Source organism: Phytophthora parasitica (assembly GCF_000247585.1).
Source record: "Phytophthora parasitica INRA-310 unplaced genomic scaffold supercont2.3, whole genome shotgun sequence".
In the NCBI taxonomy this organism is placed as follows: Eukaryota; Oomycota; class Peronosporomycetes; order Peronosporales; family Peronosporaceae; genus Phytophthora; species Phytophthora nicotianae.
Window position 1 is genome coordinate 1,767,335 of NW_008648989.1, and position 18,327 is coordinate 1,785,661.

The following is an 18,327-nucleotide window of genomic DNA, read 5'->3' on the forward strand; positions in this document are numbered from 1 at the left end:
AGAATAGTGGAAATCGCTGAAGCGTGAATGCACCAACGTATCTCCATCGTTCTACGCGTACGTGGAAAAACAACGGGATGAATTACAAGAGCATGTGGGCAGCACATGCTCGTTCCTCCTACTTCACGGCCGGTAACACCACAACTTACCGCTTGGAAGCAACGTGGAAGGAAGACTTTGCTGAATCTAACTACTACACTGTATAAGTGTCTTGGTGGCATCTTTCTGCATCAGAACACTTTGATGAGAGAACTGCGCGCGAAGTTGATAAAGTAGAGTTGCACTTCACGCTACGACCCAAGTTATCCCGACCCAATACGAGAAATGAGCAGCTCAATTAGCGTTTTTTTTTTTTTCTAGAATCGTGCTCGATGAATTTTCGTGGTATATGCAGATCAAATTGGGATTTGGAGTGGTCGGCCAGGGCAGCGGGTTTGATATAGTACAGAACCGTCTCGGTAAACAATTCCATCCGCGGTTGGACGGGAATTCTTGCGATTGCCAGTTTTCAGCACATTTCGACTCCCATGCAAGCACATCATGTATGAGCTGTTAGATGTTTTGGAATGTACGTTTCTACCGACGTCGATTGTTGCGGATCGTTGGAGGTACACTGGCGCACAACACCTGATTCCAATCCTAAAAGAAGCTACAACACTTAATGAGGCACTCCGTGAAATTACCTGGACTGACGGGGTTGCTGTGGCAATCTCTACTTCAGGTCGATCACTTCCAGGATCGAAAGCGCCAGAGATCCAATTGAAAGATCGTGATGAAAAAAGAGCGTACAGGAAGTCCGCCAACGGTAAAAAGTGATGTTAAAAAGTTTAAAATTGCAATGGCTGCAGTTCAGTCTATTGTTGATGAACTCGTCTCTTCATCATCGTCGAAGCTTTATCAGAAGATGGATTTGGTGGCTGTCGCATGTTCCGACCTTCGCGCCGCGCTGTTAAAGCTCGACGACGATGCCAACAACAAGGGCGATACCAAAAGCAACTGTGCTGATCGTTTCGAATTACCACGATTGATGGAGGAACGACCACTAGTAACAAGTTTACTGCCTCAAGGTACGATGAAAAGACGACGACGACTACTGTCGTTGAGACTGGAGTATTAACACACCAAAGCGATGCCAATGACAGTGACACTTCCACGTTAGATTTATCAATTTGCAATGATGGTGGATGCCTTGATCGGCCAAGCTAGTCGGATTCTAATGTAGAGAAGAAAATTATCACTGCGGCCAAAGCAGAGAAAAAGGTGGAGCAGCACATCTCATATGAACAACGACAAAGGAACGATGGTCCAAGTTCAACATCTTTTAGGAGCACTCTTTGGACAGCTGAGCCACGAGTTACGTTGGATTGCCCAGAATCGCCAGCAATAGATACTGTAGGCGTTGTGCTTAGCGTTAGAGGGGCCGGTCGCAATGTTACGGATGGAGCTACATTGACAAGTTCATCATTTTCCAATACTGCAGGCACACTGGTGTTAAAAACCCTCTCGCTACCTCCGTCTATCCACACTGGGTCTAAAACAATCAGCGGAGACGCGGATCTACCAAAAGCTCGTACAGAGTCGATTGGTTATGGCTAGCGAGATACCAGTAGCTGCAAGGCAACCCGAACCTGAAAATGTATCCGGACAAATTGAATTCTGGAGTCATGGATTGACAATCAACGAGCTTTTGGTCTGGCTGAGTCACAGTCGCAAGCACACCAAAGTAAGTAAAATGCTCGAACTATATCCTCGTGGTTGGGATAAAAAGAACGATTCAAAGTTTTGACCAACTGCAACTGCTGATGGAGTGGACAATGCCATTCGATCGCTATCTGTGGTGTTCGGACAGGTAATTGTTGAGAAAGACATCGAAGCGATCACAGCAGTGCGGAAAATAACGAGAGCACATCTGAGTTTGCAGTGGTTTTGAAAGGAGGAGTCACGTTCCGCCAGTGAGTATTGTAATCAGAGGGTATGCGTTCGTGTTCTAACGATGACTGAAATACTATATTTCTTGTAGATCTCTGCTTCATACGATGCAGGACTTCTATAGGTTCAAAGCTCTTCATCGTGTAAAGGATAAGTCGTTGCAATGGCTGGAAACTGATTGGGATTCAATCGACGATCGAAGCATTGACAGTCTCGAAATTTGTGAGAAGGATGCTAGGTTGCGAGTGATGTGGCTACACGAGTGGCGTTAATGTCACTATCCACAACTGTGCCAGTAGGGTCAGGCCGGTTTTCGGGTGCAACATTTCCGGTTGATAAATTTTTGCGATGTCTACCTGGTAATTCATGGCTCAATGATTCGGCTATTTCGCTATCGATACAAAAAATGTGCGAGCAACACGGTCTGGCTTTTTTGTGAGTCCCCAATGCAGCATGAGCTCACGTTGGAGTGTCAAGCACAAATGTCGTCTCGACTGGGCGCTGGCTGTTTCTCCTTGCAACATTGAAAATTGTCGCGAAACCCGGGGTAATTGTTCCGAAGATGGAAAATTTATTAATGAGAAACAAATGCAGGTAGAAATCGAGCTGGCTGCGTCTACCATCCTTACGCCTTCGCCAGGCTCCTTGTTACGCAGATTGGAACGCGTCCAAGCGTCCTATCTTAACTCGTGTTGCGTGCCTCGAGTCCCATAGCTGTTGTTGCCGTAAATCTGTTCTTCATCGATAGGTCTCTCGGCGCGTGCCTCAATGTCCAAGACATCTTCACTGACCTGCAACTCGGACTCACCAAAGTCTTGCCGAGCTCGAGCTTGACCGTAATCCTGGCGACAAAAATGTACATTGGACTCTTGCATTGATTGATATGCGGGCCTTCAAGGTTTTACTGTATGATCCACTTCGCAACGACACATTTACCGATGAGACAGAGGCCAGAGTGAAAGAAATGTTGTTGCCAAAAATTGATGACTGGTTGGACGCGCGGAGAAAATACTCAGCATATTTGCCTGGTAGCTCAGGGCAATTAGCTACTACCGAAATTATCCGCCGTTGGAAAGTAGAGATCCTTGAAGGACCTAAACAAGGTGATGGCAGTAGTTGTGGTGTTCTGACTACGGCAGTGGCTTGGTGCTTCTTACACAATAGGATGGAAGGGCTGGCGATGAACACTGGATCACTCTCTGCCCAAACCAAAATGATTCTCCGGCTCCGAATGTTATGGTATTTAGTTTGCGCTCCAGATGTCAAAATTGTCGTCCCTGCTCCGACAGTAGTACTGTATTTGATGCAGCTGAAGCTAGCGCGGACAGATTCCTAGAGGACGGGCAATAATCATCCTGAACACTTGCACAAGCTGTGTATTCACTATGTAGTCATGCAAATAATACTGGAAATACGTGAGTCCTTTCAGCTGGTATAAGTTGGATGCCGTTGATTTGAATAGGTTTTTACGGGTTTTCGTCCGCTCAAGTTGCGGCTTTAAGCTCTTACAATATCATTTCAACATAAGTCGCACAATCAGACTATTGTCATTTTCTTAAGCCAAAAACTAAATATTCAGCTTTCGCATCCATCTCAATGTTTTTCAAGGCCAACATTGACAAACACTGTGGTACTTTCAATGTTGACGATGGCCAACATTGGCCCACTCGGCAAACTAACGCGAGTTCAATGTTGCCGATCTCCAACATTGGGTGTATCAATGTTGTCGATCAGTAATATTTCAATGTTGCTTTAATCAGTTCCGTACATGTAGGCAAATATTGTTTACGGTCCCTTTCAATCTTCGTAACAATTTATTAGTAATAATCGAGATCATTGTTTACGTTCTGATTTCAACATCGTGATCATTGTGGAGCAGATTCGAGATCAAGTTATTGTGTTTTTACGAACTGGAAACACTGATTAGATCCGCCTAGGTGATAGCACCTACAAGTGGTGGAACCTAGTGGGGCTCAACAAACTGGTTCCTGCCAAAAAAGACTTGACTTACGAAGAAATTACAGCTGTGCTTAAGAACATTCAGAGTACGGAAGAGTTTCGGGTCTACAAGCACTTCGCCGCTGACTTTGATGAGCACATGATTAACATGTTCGGCTCTAGTTATAATCGACCTGAAGTATTTTTCGATAAGAACGCTACACCGTTGGAAAAGATGGCGAGAGCACAGATTTGGGCTAAAACAAACAGAGAAGACCATCATGTGAAGGAATTTTTGGGGCTACTGAGGCCGAGAGGACAGGAGTTGAGCAAGAATGAGCTGGCCAAGGATCCGTTTTACCAGCACTACTTGAAGGTCATGAAGCAGAAAGCAGGAGGTTAGAGCAGAAGCCATCTAACCTATGGATTTCCGGTTCTAACTACCTTTGCCCCAATCAAACTAATACCGTGTTTTGCACGGGGAAGCTCTGGATTATCATTCTAGTTTACTGTAATTATTGCTGCAGTCCTAGCAACAACTTGCAAATGGTTCCTGTCGAGTATTGATAAGGACTACTTACAGTAAGAATAAACTTCCACGGCTAGTGTACTCCGCAGACTTGTGATTTTGCTGCACTCCAGCTAAATCTTTGCGAAATGATACACCTTTGTCGGTAGTTTGGACAAATCTTCATTCAGTAAGAACGAGTAGCGCCGGATATTCTACTTGGATTATTGTAATTTTACGTCGTCGTTGCTGCGCGCTTGTTCCAAATATAGTTGAAACTTAGCTTGAAAGCAAATGATTCCACGAAATAAAGCTGTCCAAGTATTTTCGGTTTGGTTTACGACAACGTACAGACACTCTGTTATGAACTTATCAATGTAGGCTCGGTTATAACCACAGCAATATACATTTTAACTTAGAGAGAGAGAGAGAGAGAGAGAGAGCTTATCGCGATTAATTAATTAAGAAGGAAGCGGACTACAGCAACGAGGTAGGTTAATAGCCAAAGGTATGTATTAACCGCTTTCTCTATTCCCTTTAGATTCCGTCGGCTTTCCATCTCTGTTTGTTGAGCGTAGCTTCGGAAGACACTCATCCTAATAAATTACTTTCGTCTTCAGTAATTTACAAATGATGTGGGACTTGGCCGCCACAAGAAACATTGATGTGTTTTGTATGGCATGCTTGATTAAATTAAGGAACTTGTTTTTAGATACAACCAGAAATTACGTGTATTTAATATTGGGAGGGAAATCCATTATGTTGGGTACGACTATCCTGTGGCAATCTTATATAACAGAAGTATCAAAGGCAATAGGAATTATTTGCTAGGTTTGAGTTACTTGAGTAATTTTGGGCTCCTGAGAATAGAATTCTACAGTAGGCTCGGGCTAGAATGACTATTAATCATCGTACCCCTTTTGGTAGGTCAAGCGTGCTTCGCGTGTGCGTTGGTAATAATGATGCGCTCTTTATTAGCTTGATATTGTTCAGGTGAGTACGCCATGTTCGTATATTACTAACTTTATACTTATCAAGATGAAAAATAAATTTAAAAAATCCTTCGAAGCGCAACAATGCAATCGATCAGTCCAACCGTCCAGGATGTTACAAGCAGTACGTATCCCTTATCCCTTCAGCAAGTGTTGTTCGAGAGCATCCCATAAATCATGCCGACAATTTCTCTAAGTGACTGAGGTGAAGGCACCGTTCCATAGACTTTGAGCGTTGTATTCATCCGTCGAATTTTCTCATCGTCATCGCTAATGAATACCCACTCGAGATAGTTGGTAACAATACCAAGTGCCCGCTCTAATCCCTCCACTTTAATGGAAAAACAAGTAGCCTTGGTAGCTGACTGTGTCGATCAATTAACTTCGTCGGGAAACACATACATTAAAGGAAGAAATATTCTACAGCAACATGACGCATTGCAGCTTGAACAGTAAAAGTGATAGTCAAGCCCTTCGAATTTGAAAGTAAAATCCACCACGAAATCAGCGATGAGATTACATAATGTGATCACAACCCAAAATCACAATACTTTCAATGACTCATCGATCTCTCCTCTTCGGATCTGAATGTGAGGAGCTGTAAAGCCCTCATTCCGCTCCTGCGCTTTACTATAGCCACTAGCGTCCGAAAAAAAAACTTCATGTAGTAATCCGAAGACGAAAACAGAAAGAACGATAGAGCCCACGTTTTCACTGGTCACACCGTTCATCATTCTGCACCACCAGCAATATGTATATAGTGTGCTTGCTGTCTAGAAGATCGGTATGACAGCTTCTACTTAACATGCTGGAGTAGTCTTTTGCCGAAACATACCGCAGCAATTTTCTTCTGCCTCGAAGGTTTTCCTGATCGAGCTAAAGTTCGTTTTTAAGTGCTATCGAGATTATGAAATAATATGTATATTCCATTATCATTCGATACACGTTGTTAAATCAAGTGTATAACATTCTCAAGAATCGTTGATAACTGCGTGTTTTTGTGTGAGTTCTCTAGGCCTCACAAGCTACAACACAGTTCGTGTGAGTACTATTATGGCCACCCAGGGCTTGATGATGAGATTTTATACCCAAAACCAGAAAATTTAAACGTGAAGTCGACTCCTGTTAAAAAGCAATGAGTTATCAAACACCACAACAGAACCTCTTTCACAAAACCTACCGAAGTGCATGACACGGAAGCACAATGTAATCATCATCCAGACAATAAGTTTGGTTTGGACCAACAGTTTCTGTGACTCAAGGACGAACGCGAGTTGGTAAAGTGCTCTCATCAAACAATTACGCTTGATCGTAACCAGCAACAGCAGCAACGAAGCGATCTGCAGTAAGCCAAACATGAAAACAGGCGAAATCCTAGCGCCAACATTCTCTGCAGTGATTCCAACCATTTCTGTGTGGTATTTGGAGCTTGGCAAATGCACCATAACTAATATATACGTCGTGTAAAACATCGGGATCACAGATTCCAAATAACTGGTGAGAACAAGGCACTCGGTACTAAACAGCGCTTCGAGTGAATCTCGCAAAAATGTAGGGTGCTCTGCAGTCTTCCGTCGGGTAGGCTTACGACTTCGTGTTGGACGCCTTTTGTCTGTAAATACACGAGTTGTCAAGTCGACCACGTCAGTTGTAGGATGCACTGAGCCGATACCAATACGAAAGCAAAACCAACGGGGCTTATGGTTTGTTGGTATGTCTGATGTAGTTGGATATGGTACAATCGCCGCAGAATTCGTCGGTCTCTTAAAAACAGTATCGACGTCTTTCATTGTAACGTCTAGTGTATCCAGAAGGCTTACGTCCGCAACAGATAGGTCGTAAGAGAAACAAGAGCGAAGAGTAATACCTGCTCGAAGTTGCTTTTTAAAAATCTCGGGGTTTCGACACAGTTCACAGAGAACGCTAAGAAACTGGTCCTTGTGCGGTTTTTGGACGGTTTGAGTGAGAGCGGATGAGATGACAGCGGTTCGACGATGCAGTCCGTACAACATGATAATTGTTTGCGATAGGTCGGTGAGAACAATAATCACGATGGATACAGCGGAAGAGGCAGTCTGCATGCACGTGGCCACGTAAATCGCGTTGAAGAAGTCCACTGTAAAGATAACTGCCTCTGGAACCATGTCTTCTGCGTGCATTGTGCACTTGCGCATAATATTTTTTATGACCACCTTGATAATCGGCAAGAGTAAAATCACGAAGAGTTGATAGTGTGAGCCTTGAGCGGTACGAAACAAAACCTCATAGATCGGATACACGAACATCATTAAAATTTGAGCATGTAAGTTGTTCATATACCGCTTGAATTGCTCAGGTTGGGCCTTCGTGCGACGGATGACATCCGTCCCCATTACAAGTCGAAAGGCAACGATATACAGGATATTGTAGACCGGAGTCATCGTTAGCACAGAGAACGGGATCGGGAAAATAACGTAGGCGGCTATGGCCATTGTACACGCGCAGAGAAGAACCGCTACGCAAGTACAAAACACCACAAGTTGACGCACAGAAAAAGCAATACCGTCAATGAAATGGCCCACTGGACTTGTTGTTGAGTAAGTTATCACAAACGTCAGCATCGCAGCTCGTATCCACTGGCCGTAGTTCGCACTCCAACCTTCTTTTGGATCCCGCAGTGGCATCGATTCTTGAATGAAAATAAGAGTTGCCATGGGTAGTGGAGTGCCGATACATACGAGAAGGACTCTCCAAAGTGGGGTATTCTTTGTGTAAGTCTCCAGGGCAAGTAGTCGATGAATCGAGTATCTTCCACCATAGCAGCTAACTTGCCAACCCTTCCAGGCACGTAGGAGCTTTGACCCAAGTGTAGCAGTCATCCTCGTTCGATTGTCAAGAACTATCGGAAATGGACCCAATAATACGCATTGTTGTGCTATTAATATATTTGTAAAATTAAAAGAAGGAACTGATGGCAATAACCAAACAGATAGATATTGACCTGAATGATTGAACTTAACCAAGAGTGCACGCTGTCAGCGCCCAAGTAGTTTTCTCAGTTGCAAATTAGACCAGCAGCGGGGCCGCCGTCCCTCTCGTCGCCATGGCCGGTCGAGATTACTGTGCCGCGATTCAGGAGCTGAAGGAAACCCATGATCGCCTCGCAAGCAGCATATCGGATCTAAATAGCTTTAAGGACTGGGTCCTTGGCTCAAAGCGGACGCTCGACAATCTTCAGAGAAGACTGGTACTGGAGGAACAAGCCCGGCGAGCTGCAGAGGAGAGAGAAAACGCACTATTAGAAGAAGTTGCTCGCCTACGGGCCCTTCTCCAGCAAGAGCGAGACTGCCACATCCCCTACGACAGAAGTTGTGCGCGTACTCGAAGTGGTCGTCTTGTGAGGAACTAACCGTGCTTCAAGTTGAGGCATACAATAACAAAGTCATTTGGCCCCTTACTAAATCCATGTCTAAGTCCAATTACATTCAATCATTTCGATACAATTAACGTGGCGCCCACCAATCTCATCCTCTGTCAATTGCTCCCCTCACGATGGCGAAAATGACCCAAATCTGCGCGGCGCTGGCGCTGGCCACAGCCATGCTGACTAGCTCCACGACGGCGGAGAAGAAAGCCGACGATGAGCTTGTCTTGGGGCTATTCACTCCTCAGTGCTTTGAGGCGTTTGCCACTCACCACGACTTCGGCAACGTGGAGTGTATTAAATCTGTGATCAGCAAGGCGTTGAGCTATGCGATCATCACTGGCAGCCTCATCCTCAAGCTGCCACAGATCCTCAAGATCCTGAGCGCCAAGGATGTCACTGGCCTCACGCCCAGTGCGTTCTACATGGAAGTAGTGCTCTACCTGTCCAACACCATCTACAATGTGCTGCGCGGCTACCCTCTGTCGACATGGGGCGAGAATATGGTGATCCTGGCGCAGAATATCATCCTGGTATTGCTACTCTGGTCGTTCTACACGCCCAAGATCCCTATGTCCACGCGATTCAGCCTCGTATTGGTGTTCGCTGCCATGGCGGCTGGTATGTTCTCCATTCCCGATGAGCACCAGTGGCTCCTGGCGTCCGCGGGAATTCCTGTGAGTATCGTGGCTCGCATCCCGCAGGTAAGCTCTACCTCATTTTTAATAGTGGTAAAATGAAATCTGAATATTATGTTTATGCTGTAGATTTTATCAAACTTCAAGCAGGGCCACACGGGTCAGTTGGCGTTGATCACACTGGTGCTCAACTTGGCCGGCTCCATCGCTCGGTTGTTCACGACTATGCAGGAGACGGGCGATCCAGTGCAAGTGGCGGGCTTTGGTGTGGCTATCCTGCTCAACGGCACCCTGGTACTGCAGGTGTTGCTGTTCTGGGGAGCTACCAACAAGGCGTTGGCTCAGGCGACCAAGAAGAAGGAAAACTAGAGGAGCATTCGATGGCTCAAGCCGCTGCTTTGGCGGCTGCCGGCGTGTTATTCTGTAACAAACCGTGCTGCTGGCTATCCTTCTCTTCCACGTCTTCGTCCTGCACACTTTCGTCATCATCGTCTTCTTCTTGTTCCTGCTTCAGCCTGTTGATCTTCTGTTCTTGCGAACTGATTCTCTTCTTGGGCTTTGGTTGGTTGAAAATCGGCGGGTAGTCTAGTGTGTTGATGAACGTGATGGTCTTGGGTGCTCCGAGTTTACTGTAATACCTCACCATGCTGCCTGTAAAGGGGGCTTTAGGGGCGACACTCTCGGCCTTCTTCTCCTCTTCCAGCTGCTCCAATCGCTGCAGCGACTGCGTGTTCTCCACTTCGGTCCTCACAGCTTCAGCAATTAGCTGCGCCTGTGTCAATCGATTACCAGTTTTCTCCACTACCGGCTTCTTGTTCTTTGCCGCTAACTTCGCTGCTTCATGTGACGCTCGTCGTCTCATTTCCGACGACTCCGACGACTTCCTGGCTGTCGACGACCGTACTGTCGGCGCTACATACTCAAATACTGGCGTTGTAGGTGCAGTAGTGGCTAATGGGGTCTTTTGTACTGTGGATGCTGCTTTCCGTTTAGCTGGACGAGGCTGGATGGGCTCTTTGTATCGTCCAGAACTCGTCGCCGAGCGTTTGCGCTTCGTAGGCTTCTCGTCCTCTTCAGCGTCGTGGATTTCTTCATCTGGTGCTTCTTCGTCGTCAAAATCCGAGTCTACGATGTCTTCCTCCTCTGTAGATCCATACAAAACATCGAGTTCAGTGAGAAAAGATAATGAAATAGTCTTGACAATGCGAGAGAGTGGATGGATACCTGCTTCGGTGGAATAGTCCTCGTCTTCGCCATCTTCTTGCCACGCTGCTTGGCCCCAGAACGATGCATCTGCTTCAGCTTCTTCCCCAATGAGCTTGTGGATGCGGGTACCGCGAGAACTGCGCGCTGGCAGCACCTTGCGGGTCTCAGCGTCGCTCTGAGGACTGGGGCTGCGACGACGAGAATTGCGCGGCATCGAAGATTAGTTGTAGTTGTAGTAGTAGTAGTAGTAGTAGTAGTAGTAGTAGTAATAGTAGTAGTGGTAGAGAAATAGATTTTAAATAATTCAATAAAGCTATTTTGAATCTTGCAAGTACCATTATTTTATATTTTTGCAGGTTTCAGATAAAAATGTATCTATTATTAATAAATTATTTTTCGAATATTTGATTTCTGACATCATTGCTTTATACCTATTTAATTTTAAAAGTTATTTTAGAAATCAAATTTTTTGTATCAAAGTAGGTATGATGGGTACAGTATCATTTAAGTATCCTCTTCCGAGACTTATTACACCCATTCATCAATATGAAGCAATTTCGCAAGTATCCCCGTTGCCTGAGTTTTCCTCTGATAGGGCCGAAAATATAATAGAACCGGCGAATAACAGACGTGAATGTGGGGGTAACACGTGACCTTGGATTTCAGACACATCTTACTAGGTTCTGACAGCGAAGTGAGCTTAATTAATAGTCCTCATTTGTGTTTTTACGTGTACCAGCTCTCGCGGTGACCAGCTATATTACTTCGACCTGGTCCGTAATGGGTAACTTACATACCACAATGAATCCTAGTTCCGGTTCAAGTTAAATCGGCAGAATCCAAGGAGTGAATCAACTCTGAATGGAACCAAGTGCCCCCAATGCCGTACATGTAATATACGTACTCTACTCTCGTATTTTCTAACGTCCAACCCCTCTCCTTTGGTATCGCATTCCCTTGGGCCTGGTGACCCGCATTGTTAACCCAAAGCAAGCGCCACCGAGATGCAATTGGACATTCCAATGAAATTTCCATTGACAGCCTCTCTCCCTCCACGAGTCACGGACCTCTGGACTGAAGAAAGGACTTGCGTTCGTCCGGCCGCTGCAGAGGCGTGGCTGAACGAGCTTCCTGCTTGCTCCGTTCACTTTGAGCCCGCAAACATCAACGATCGCGCCGACTTCGGTGCAACAAGGGATTCGCCAAGCGCCAAAAACTGGCAAACTAGTCAGCACAATCAGCAAAATCCTACGTCCGGCCTGTTTCTCCTCATAAATGAGCCCCAACCTAGATTTTGCACGCCAAAGTACCACTTTCAGCCGGTCGCAACAATCTACTGGTAAGCCTTCCTATGCCAATAGTATCAGCTTATAAGGTCATCAACGCACGTAAAAGCACCTGCTTACATACTTGAATAAAATTGATATTATCGAGATAGGCAGTAGTGAGCTCCTTAATGAAGCGTCAACCTTGCATGCGTCCAGCCCTTCGAGTTGACAACCAGCGGGATGGTGGCACTCCACGCCAGCCTCACGCAGAGGGTGAAGGGAGGATAGCCACATGCCTTACCAACTTGGTGACTCCAAGTCTTGACCCAAGAGGCTCCACTCCCGCTTCACTCAACAAAACTCTCTTCGCTCTTTAGAGTCCAGACTGGATAAGTGTTTCGCTACCAGTACCAGCAGTGTCATCCTCTCGGACTGATTTCCGAGCTTTCCGATTGACCAGCTGCCTGTCGACCTAGCGGCTCGCAGCGACTCAAGTGCAGCTCTGGGTGCAGTACACGTTAGTGCTCCACTCAAAGTTGGAAGAAAAAGGCAGCGCTGTCACCTGCCAAAAGGACTAAGAAGCTTCGAACGCTTCGGACGGCCCGAAATCAATTGAGATTTCTATCAAAGGGGCTGAAAGCTCCGATCTCAATCCAATGGGTCGATGTCGTAGGACGCGCAGGAGGCAGGACACAGCACGAGTCCCGTTGACCATGAAGGCGGGCGTTGCGACCGCTATGCTGCTGTTGATCCAGGGAGTGGCAGGACAAACGTGCGGACTCGCAGCGTCGACATTGTCTACGAGCTGTGACGACGCGTGCTCACAGTATGAACCGTGCGTGATGTACAGCGCATCGTCGTGCCCTTCAGGAGCTTTGTGCATCACAACCAACGAGTGTGCGATTCAATGCTTTGACAAGCCGTTGAACGATCCAGAAACCTTTACGTTTTTGATAGAGTTTGGGTCGTACGAGAGCAGTCGGGAGAAGGAGAGAGCAGAAAGCAGTGAATCTTCGCTCCAGCAACAGGTTGAAGCCATCCCCGATGAGACCGACACGTACGCTGCAGGGAGTAATGACGCAGTCTCCAACATCAGCACGATCGAACTCCAGCCAACCGTGACATCATTGTAAGTATTGTGTCTTAGATATTTACTGTTAGTTTTGGTTTCTAACGAGTCTTGGTGTAACTGTTTGTTAGTGTTTTGGTGGGAGGCAGCAGTGTCAACTCCTCGGTGAAGAGCAAAGTGGCGAAGGTGGCATTTGCCTCCGACGTCATCTCTACACAATCTAACGTCACGAATGTGGTGATGAACAACTTGGATCTCTCGACTCCAGCTACGCTTCAACAGCTACCTGCTGTATTACCAACGTCTCTGCAGAAATTGAGCCTCGCCAACACGCTGCTCTCTGCATTCCCGACTCTGGTTGCAAATTTTACCAGTCTTCAAAGTCTGTAAGTTTATCTGAGATTTCTAAATTCTAATCTTGTACACTCTAACCATTCTAAACTTCACATTTTAATGACGTTTGAAACAGTGACCTGGACAAAAACTACATCACCGAGATCGCTGCAACAGCAGCACTTAACTCGCTCATCCACCTGTACGTCCCATCGCCTGGAAAACTTATCTTAACAATCCAGACTAATCTCCGCATATTATAGGAGCTTTCAAGACAATGATCTCAGCTCTTTTCGCGCTGTATTCCCCAACCTGGTCACACTGGACTTAAGCGACAACAACTTCACCGATATCCCAGCCAGTATTTTCATTCATGACAGCCTGAAAGAGTTAAAGATGAAGGGCAACCCGCTCACTTCTCCGTGGTTTACTCAAGATCAAGCAACTTTTCTGAGCGAACTCACCACGTTTGATCTCGAAAATTCGGACTTCACGAATGCGATCGACAGTTGCAGCAGTTCCAATCAGCTACAAGTGCATTCGTTGACTGTGTGCATCTCGGATAGTACAAACGACGACAGTGAAGAAGCCAGCAGTTCATCGAACGTATTGGTCATTGTGGGCTCCATCGTTGGAGGGTTATTAGTCCTCGTAGCTGTGGTGTTAGCTGGGATTTGGCTGTACAGGAGTCGCGTACGAAGACACAACAATCGCTCCAGAGTTGTTCGAGAGTCGTATTTCGGTGGTTTATCGCCACCTCTAGCTCGGTCTCCCGCTGATAAAGGCTATCGTGGTGGCCGACGCACACCTGTGAGTGGAGGGCCTCGATTTTGTAGCGACTACGAGTACGAGGAGAGTAATTACTCACCTCGTATTTCGACGCGCAGTACACAGAGCAACCAAAGCTCAACGGCGTATTCACTCTGGAACGATGAGGAGTTGCTGTCACTACAAGTCAAGTATGAAGAGATTGAGGATATCGGTACGATCGGCAGTGGAGCATTCGGTGTCGTATGGCTGGTTAAGTACCGCGGGTCTCAATTGTTAGCTTCCAAGCGACTTCGATCCGACCACGTGACCAAGCAGAGAACACAGGCTTTCATCGAGGAGATCAAGATGGTGGCTCCATTGGATCACCCGAATGTAGTGCGGTTAGTTGGGTGTGCTTGGACTATCGAGAGTGACTTGCAGGCGCTGTTCGAGTACATGGAGAACGGTGATCTGCGTGACTATCTTGTGGATCCGAACTCTCCTCGTCATTGGAGTCAGGAATTGTTGCAATTGGCTGCGGATATCATCGAGGCTTTGGTGTACGTGCACTCGTTCACTCCGCCTTTGGTACACCGCGATCTCAAGTCGCGAAATGTGCTTTTGACGGGTGATATGAAGGCCAAAGTGACCGATTTTGGTGCGTCACGATACAAATCAGTGGACGAGACCATGACTGCAGCAGTCGGAACGGGACGCTGGTTAGCGCCTGAGGTCATTTCAGGCAGTAGCAAGTACGATCAGTCCGTGGATGTCTTCTCATTCGGCGTTGTCTTGTCCGAAATGGACACACACTCGATCCCGTACGAAGATGTGCGTGGAGCGAATGGCAATCGTCTGAATGATATTGCCATCTTACAACTCGTGGCTACGGGTCAACTTCGTCCTAGATTTGGAGCTAGCTGTCCACCAGAACTCCGTATGTTGGCCGAACGATGTCTAGATCAAGACCCTGAAAATCGCCCTCCAGCTCACGTCGTGGCCTACGAGCTTCGAGTCATCCAGCGATCACACTATACACTCCTCTAACCATAGAACTAAGTATCAATATCATTAAACCACGAAGAGAAAAAGCAGCAAGAACTAGTTAAACGCGCCGGATTTGTGCAGTGTTCGCAGTGCAAAGGCAACTTCGACTGCTGTGGGTCTGTCTTGTGGGTTGTAGGCCATGCAGCGTTTGGCCAATTCGTGAATCTCTGGAGGACACTGTGACCCGAACGTTGGTAGTAATTTACCGGAAGCCACGAGCTGCAGAATCGCGACGTCGGCCAGTGGATTGCCACCTGCTCCACGAGCGTCTTCGTATGGCAACATGTGCGTGTCCAGCTCGGACATAACAACACCCAGAGCGAAGATATCACTCGTCTGGTCGTAGTTTCTGTTACCTGCAATGACTTCAGGAGCAAGCCAACGCCCCGTGCCCACTCCACTGGTCATAGTGTTGTTAGCGGATCGCACTCGTGCCACTCCAAAGTCACTCAGATGTCCCCGAGTGTCCTCAGATAGTAAAACGTTACGAGACTTGAGATCGCGGTGCACGATCGGCGGCGCGAACGAGTGAACGTACACCAAAGCTTCCGTAACATCAGCAGCAAGCTGTAACTTCTCCGCGTTCCAGATCTTTGGTCCAGCCTTGGTTTTCTCCAGAAATGTACGGAGATCTCCCTTGGACATGTACTCAAACATGGCCTGCAAGTCGCTCTCAATCGTCCAAGCAACGCCAAGAAGTTGGACAACGCGTGGATGGTCCAAAGTCGCACATAATTTGATCTCCGCGATGAAATTCTGCGTATTCTCGAACGTAGCTTCTCCCTTCTTAAGACGTTTGCAAGCCACGAGTCTGTTCTGTCGATACTTGGCCAAGTAGACAACCCCAAACGCTCCTGCTCCAAGCTTCCGAATGTCCTCGATATCATCAGGATTTACTTGCAACGATAGCAGCTCTTGATCGTTCCAAAGGGATGCTCCGCCACGACCAGACCGGTGTGTCGGATCTGAAAAACCCGTAAAGGTTCCAAAGCCTTTTCCATGGGCTTTACGACGTCGATAGTAGAAGAACGCGACGCCAAGCACAATTGCCACGACGATAGCACCGACAACTCCACCGACAATCGCCCCAACGTTGCTGCCGCCGTCGCTAGAAGACGAGCTCTCTGCATTCCCTGTACCCGTACAAACCGTGACACCGCTGATTTCGACTCGTGCTGACTCCGAGCATTGTGATGTGTCGCCAAAAGTATCGATAGTGAAAGTTTCTAGACTTTGGAAGAACGTGACTTGTTCAGCTGTGAGTGACACATCCGTGAACGAATTTCCACTAAGGTTTAACACCTTCAGCTTTGGCATGTCGAGGATATTCGATGGAATTTCTGTCAGTGTGTTTCCAGATAAATCACTATAACAAAGAAGTACAACGTCAGTTAAGTGTTGAAACAAATCATCAAACACGTACAGGTTTTTCATGTTTGGGAAGTCGCCGCTGCAGGCAGTTAGAGCGTTTGTAGACAAGTTGAGCGACTCCATCGAAGCATGCGAGAACTTGACGGGGTAGTCTTTGAAGTAATTCTGCGAAAAATCACTATAACCAACAAACGTCAGTTAACTGACTATAATAATCCAGCAGCATATAATGACAATTTACTCACACGTGCACGACGGACGTCATGAACTCCAAGTCCGCTGGATATGTGCTCAGTAGACAATTTGACATCCGGAAGCTCTCAACATTCGTCGTAGGAAACGTCGACTGCGGTGGATCCGTGTCAAACCCGAGATTTACCATCGTTCTACGTCACAAAATATCAGAAATTGGAAAGAAAAGCACACACACTATCCTACTAGTACTAGGACTAGTATTACTCTACGTACATGTTTTTCAACTGCGTATTCTCCGACAGGAACTGTGCACTCAATTTCACTTGTGAAACTTTCCCTCTTACTCCCCACACACTCGTTCCTCCGACAAACATTCTGTTTCCACAATAACAATCAGCTTTTCTAAATAAAAAATCAATTAACCTTTTTACTTACACTGTTGTCGTCTCAGTCTGGAACGTTAGCGGTTCAATATCCTTGAACACCAAATTTGATTCACTGGGATAAAATTGCGTCTCGTCAACTTCGCTCTCCAACTGTGTGTCCACCGTACTCGCTTGAGAGCTCGTCCAGTTCGCTTCCCACTTGCTCTGTTCACTCCCGTAAGGAATAAAGAAGACATATTCCGTGAACTCCACGGCCCCATTGGCAGCGAAGTCTTTGGGTCCATTGACAAAGCACTCGAAGGCGCACGAGTCCGCAGCTGATCCACTGGACGAGTTCCCTTCATTGACGCACGTTCCGAACGTGGTGGCGTTGCATGACGCGTCCGCAGCGAAGGCGATGCAAGGACGACCTTGGTAGCATTGAGAGCTGCAGTCAGAGGTCAAAGCAGTCGTGTCGCGACTGCAGGCGGCGTTGGCGGTGGCTACGAACAACGAGAGGAAGGAGAATACCCGCATGGCCAACGTAGCAGATGGACCACAATTCCGTTTTGATTGGTGTACTGGGCGGAGGAGTTCAGTTGAACCCACGCGAAGTGCCCGACTGGTCGAGATGGGTGCACATTGAAGGGTTGGACGAGATTATCTGATTCGTCGAAGTGGTCCTTAGCCTCAATTCCGTCACTTTATCTACTTATATGCATGCAGGCGCCGAGTCGAAGATTCACTTTGACAAATATGTAAACTAGGGCTGTTTTGTGCATTGCTCGAAATTGTACAAGTAGAAAAGTATATTTTCGTGTAGCATCAAAGGTTTCGACCACTTTCACGCATTTGCATTAAACAATTTATTACGTAAATAGCCCAGATAAATTGGGCATCAGATGACTAACTAAGGCTCCATCAAAGCGCATTTTTGGTGTGAGTTTTGCATTAGATCACCGAATGTGGTCCAAATTAAGTTTTTATTTTACAAACTTGCATCGCCCTAGAAGAGATAAGCTTCAGCACCGTTTGAGGTTGCGCAACCCAGGCTTCAGCATCCATTTCCGGCGTAGAATTAGTGCTTGGTCACAAAGTTTGGTCCAAACTGAGCTTTCATTTTACAAATGAGACGGCGTCAAACAAAAAGTTACTAATCAACCATTAATTAAAAAGCGTCTAAGGCACACCATTAAAAAGCCCTGTATCTCCGCCGTCCGTAGAGCCCTCAAACGAAGAAATCCATTCAGCCGTTTCGGAGAAATCGGCTGACCAAAAAATTATCTCCGTCAAGGACGTCGAAGTCGATTTTTTT

General features: G+C 46.6%; 7 protein-coding genes across 8 annotated transcripts; 4 read left to right on the forward strand and 3 right to left on the reverse strand.

Moving 5' to 3' along the window:
• Positions 1-3,525: 3,525 nt before the first annotated feature.
• On the forward strand, positions 3,526-4,270 carry PPTG_01719 (hypothetical protein; the record flags this gene model as incomplete). The annotated part of the gene is made up of 2 exons (XM_008895105.1): positions 3,526-3,559; positions 3,867-4,270. The coding sequence occupies 2 exons, from the start codon at positions 3,526-3,528 to the stop codon at positions 4,268-4,270; spliced, it is 438 nt and encodes a 145-aa protein (XP_008893353.1).
• Positions 4,271-6,418: 2,148 nt separating this feature from the next.
• PPTG_01720 (hypothetical protein) lies at positions 6,419-8,060 on the reverse strand (the record flags this gene model as incomplete). Its single annotated transcript, XM_008895106.1, has 4 exons — positions 6,419-6,489; positions 6,548-6,979; positions 7,235-7,861; positions 7,910-8,060. 4 exons carry the CDS (start codon positions 8,058-8,060, stop codon positions 6,419-6,421), a joined length of 1,281 nt encoding a protein of 426 aa, XP_008893354.1.
• A 374-nt stretch (positions 8,061-8,434) lies between these two features.
• PPTG_21099 (hypothetical protein) lies at positions 8,435-8,801 on the forward strand. Its single transcript, XM_008895552.1, has one exon. The coding sequence runs from the start codon at positions 8,450-8,452 to the stop codon at positions 8,753-8,755; it is 306 nt and encodes a 101-aa protein (XP_008893800.1). The 5' UTR covers positions 8,435-8,449; the 3' UTR covers positions 8,756-8,801.
• A 42-nt stretch (positions 8,802-8,843) lies between these two features.
• On the forward strand, positions 8,844-10,848 carry PPTG_01721 (hypothetical protein). Its single transcript, XM_008895107.1, has 2 exons — positions 8,844-9,474; positions 9,538-10,848. Exons 1-2 carry the CDS (start codon positions 8,899-8,901, stop codon positions 9,775-9,777), a joined length of 816 nt encoding a protein of 271 aa, XP_008893355.1. The 5' UTR covers positions 8,844-8,898; the 3' UTR covers positions 9,778-10,848.
• Positions 9,496-10,841, reverse strand: PPTG_01722 (hypothetical protein). The gene is made up of 2 exons (XM_008895108.1): positions 10,633-10,841; positions 9,496-10,551 (listed from the first exon to the last, which is right to left on the reverse strand). Exons 1-2 carry the CDS (start codon positions 10,826-10,828, stop codon positions 9,794-9,796), a joined length of 954 nt encoding a protein of 317 aa, XP_008893356.1. The 5' UTR covers positions 10,829-10,841; the 3' UTR covers positions 9,496-9,793.
• A 1,269-nt stretch (positions 10,849-12,117) lies between the features above and the next one.
• On the forward strand, positions 12,118-15,153 carry PPTG_01723 (TKL protein kinase). The gene is made up of 4 exons (XM_008895109.1): positions 12,118-13,011; positions 13,083-13,337; positions 13,421-13,486; positions 13,548-15,153. Exons 1-4 carry the CDS (start codon positions 12,539-12,541, stop codon positions 15,079-15,081), a joined length of 2,328 nt encoding a protein of 775 aa, XP_008893357.1. The 5' UTR covers positions 12,118-12,538; the 3' UTR covers positions 15,082-15,153.
• On the reverse strand, positions 14,782-17,744 carry PPTG_01724. Of its 2 annotated transcripts, XM_008895111.1 has the most exons (5): positions 17,083-17,744; positions 16,921-17,022; positions 16,698-16,838; positions 16,505-16,630; positions 14,782-16,447 (listed from the first exon to the last, which is right to left on the reverse strand). In XM_008895111.1, exons 1-5 carry the CDS (start codon positions 17,547-17,549, stop codon positions 15,136-15,138), a joined length of 2,148 nt encoding a protein of 715 aa, XP_008893359.1. In that variant the 5' UTR covers positions 17,550-17,744; the 3' UTR covers positions 14,782-15,135. The 2 variants fall into 2 exon arrangements, with proteins under 2 accessions (XP_008893359.1, XP_008893358.1); XM_008895110.1 differs by having other exon boundaries at positions 14,782-16,630.
• Positions 17,745-18,327: the final 583 nt, after the last annotated feature.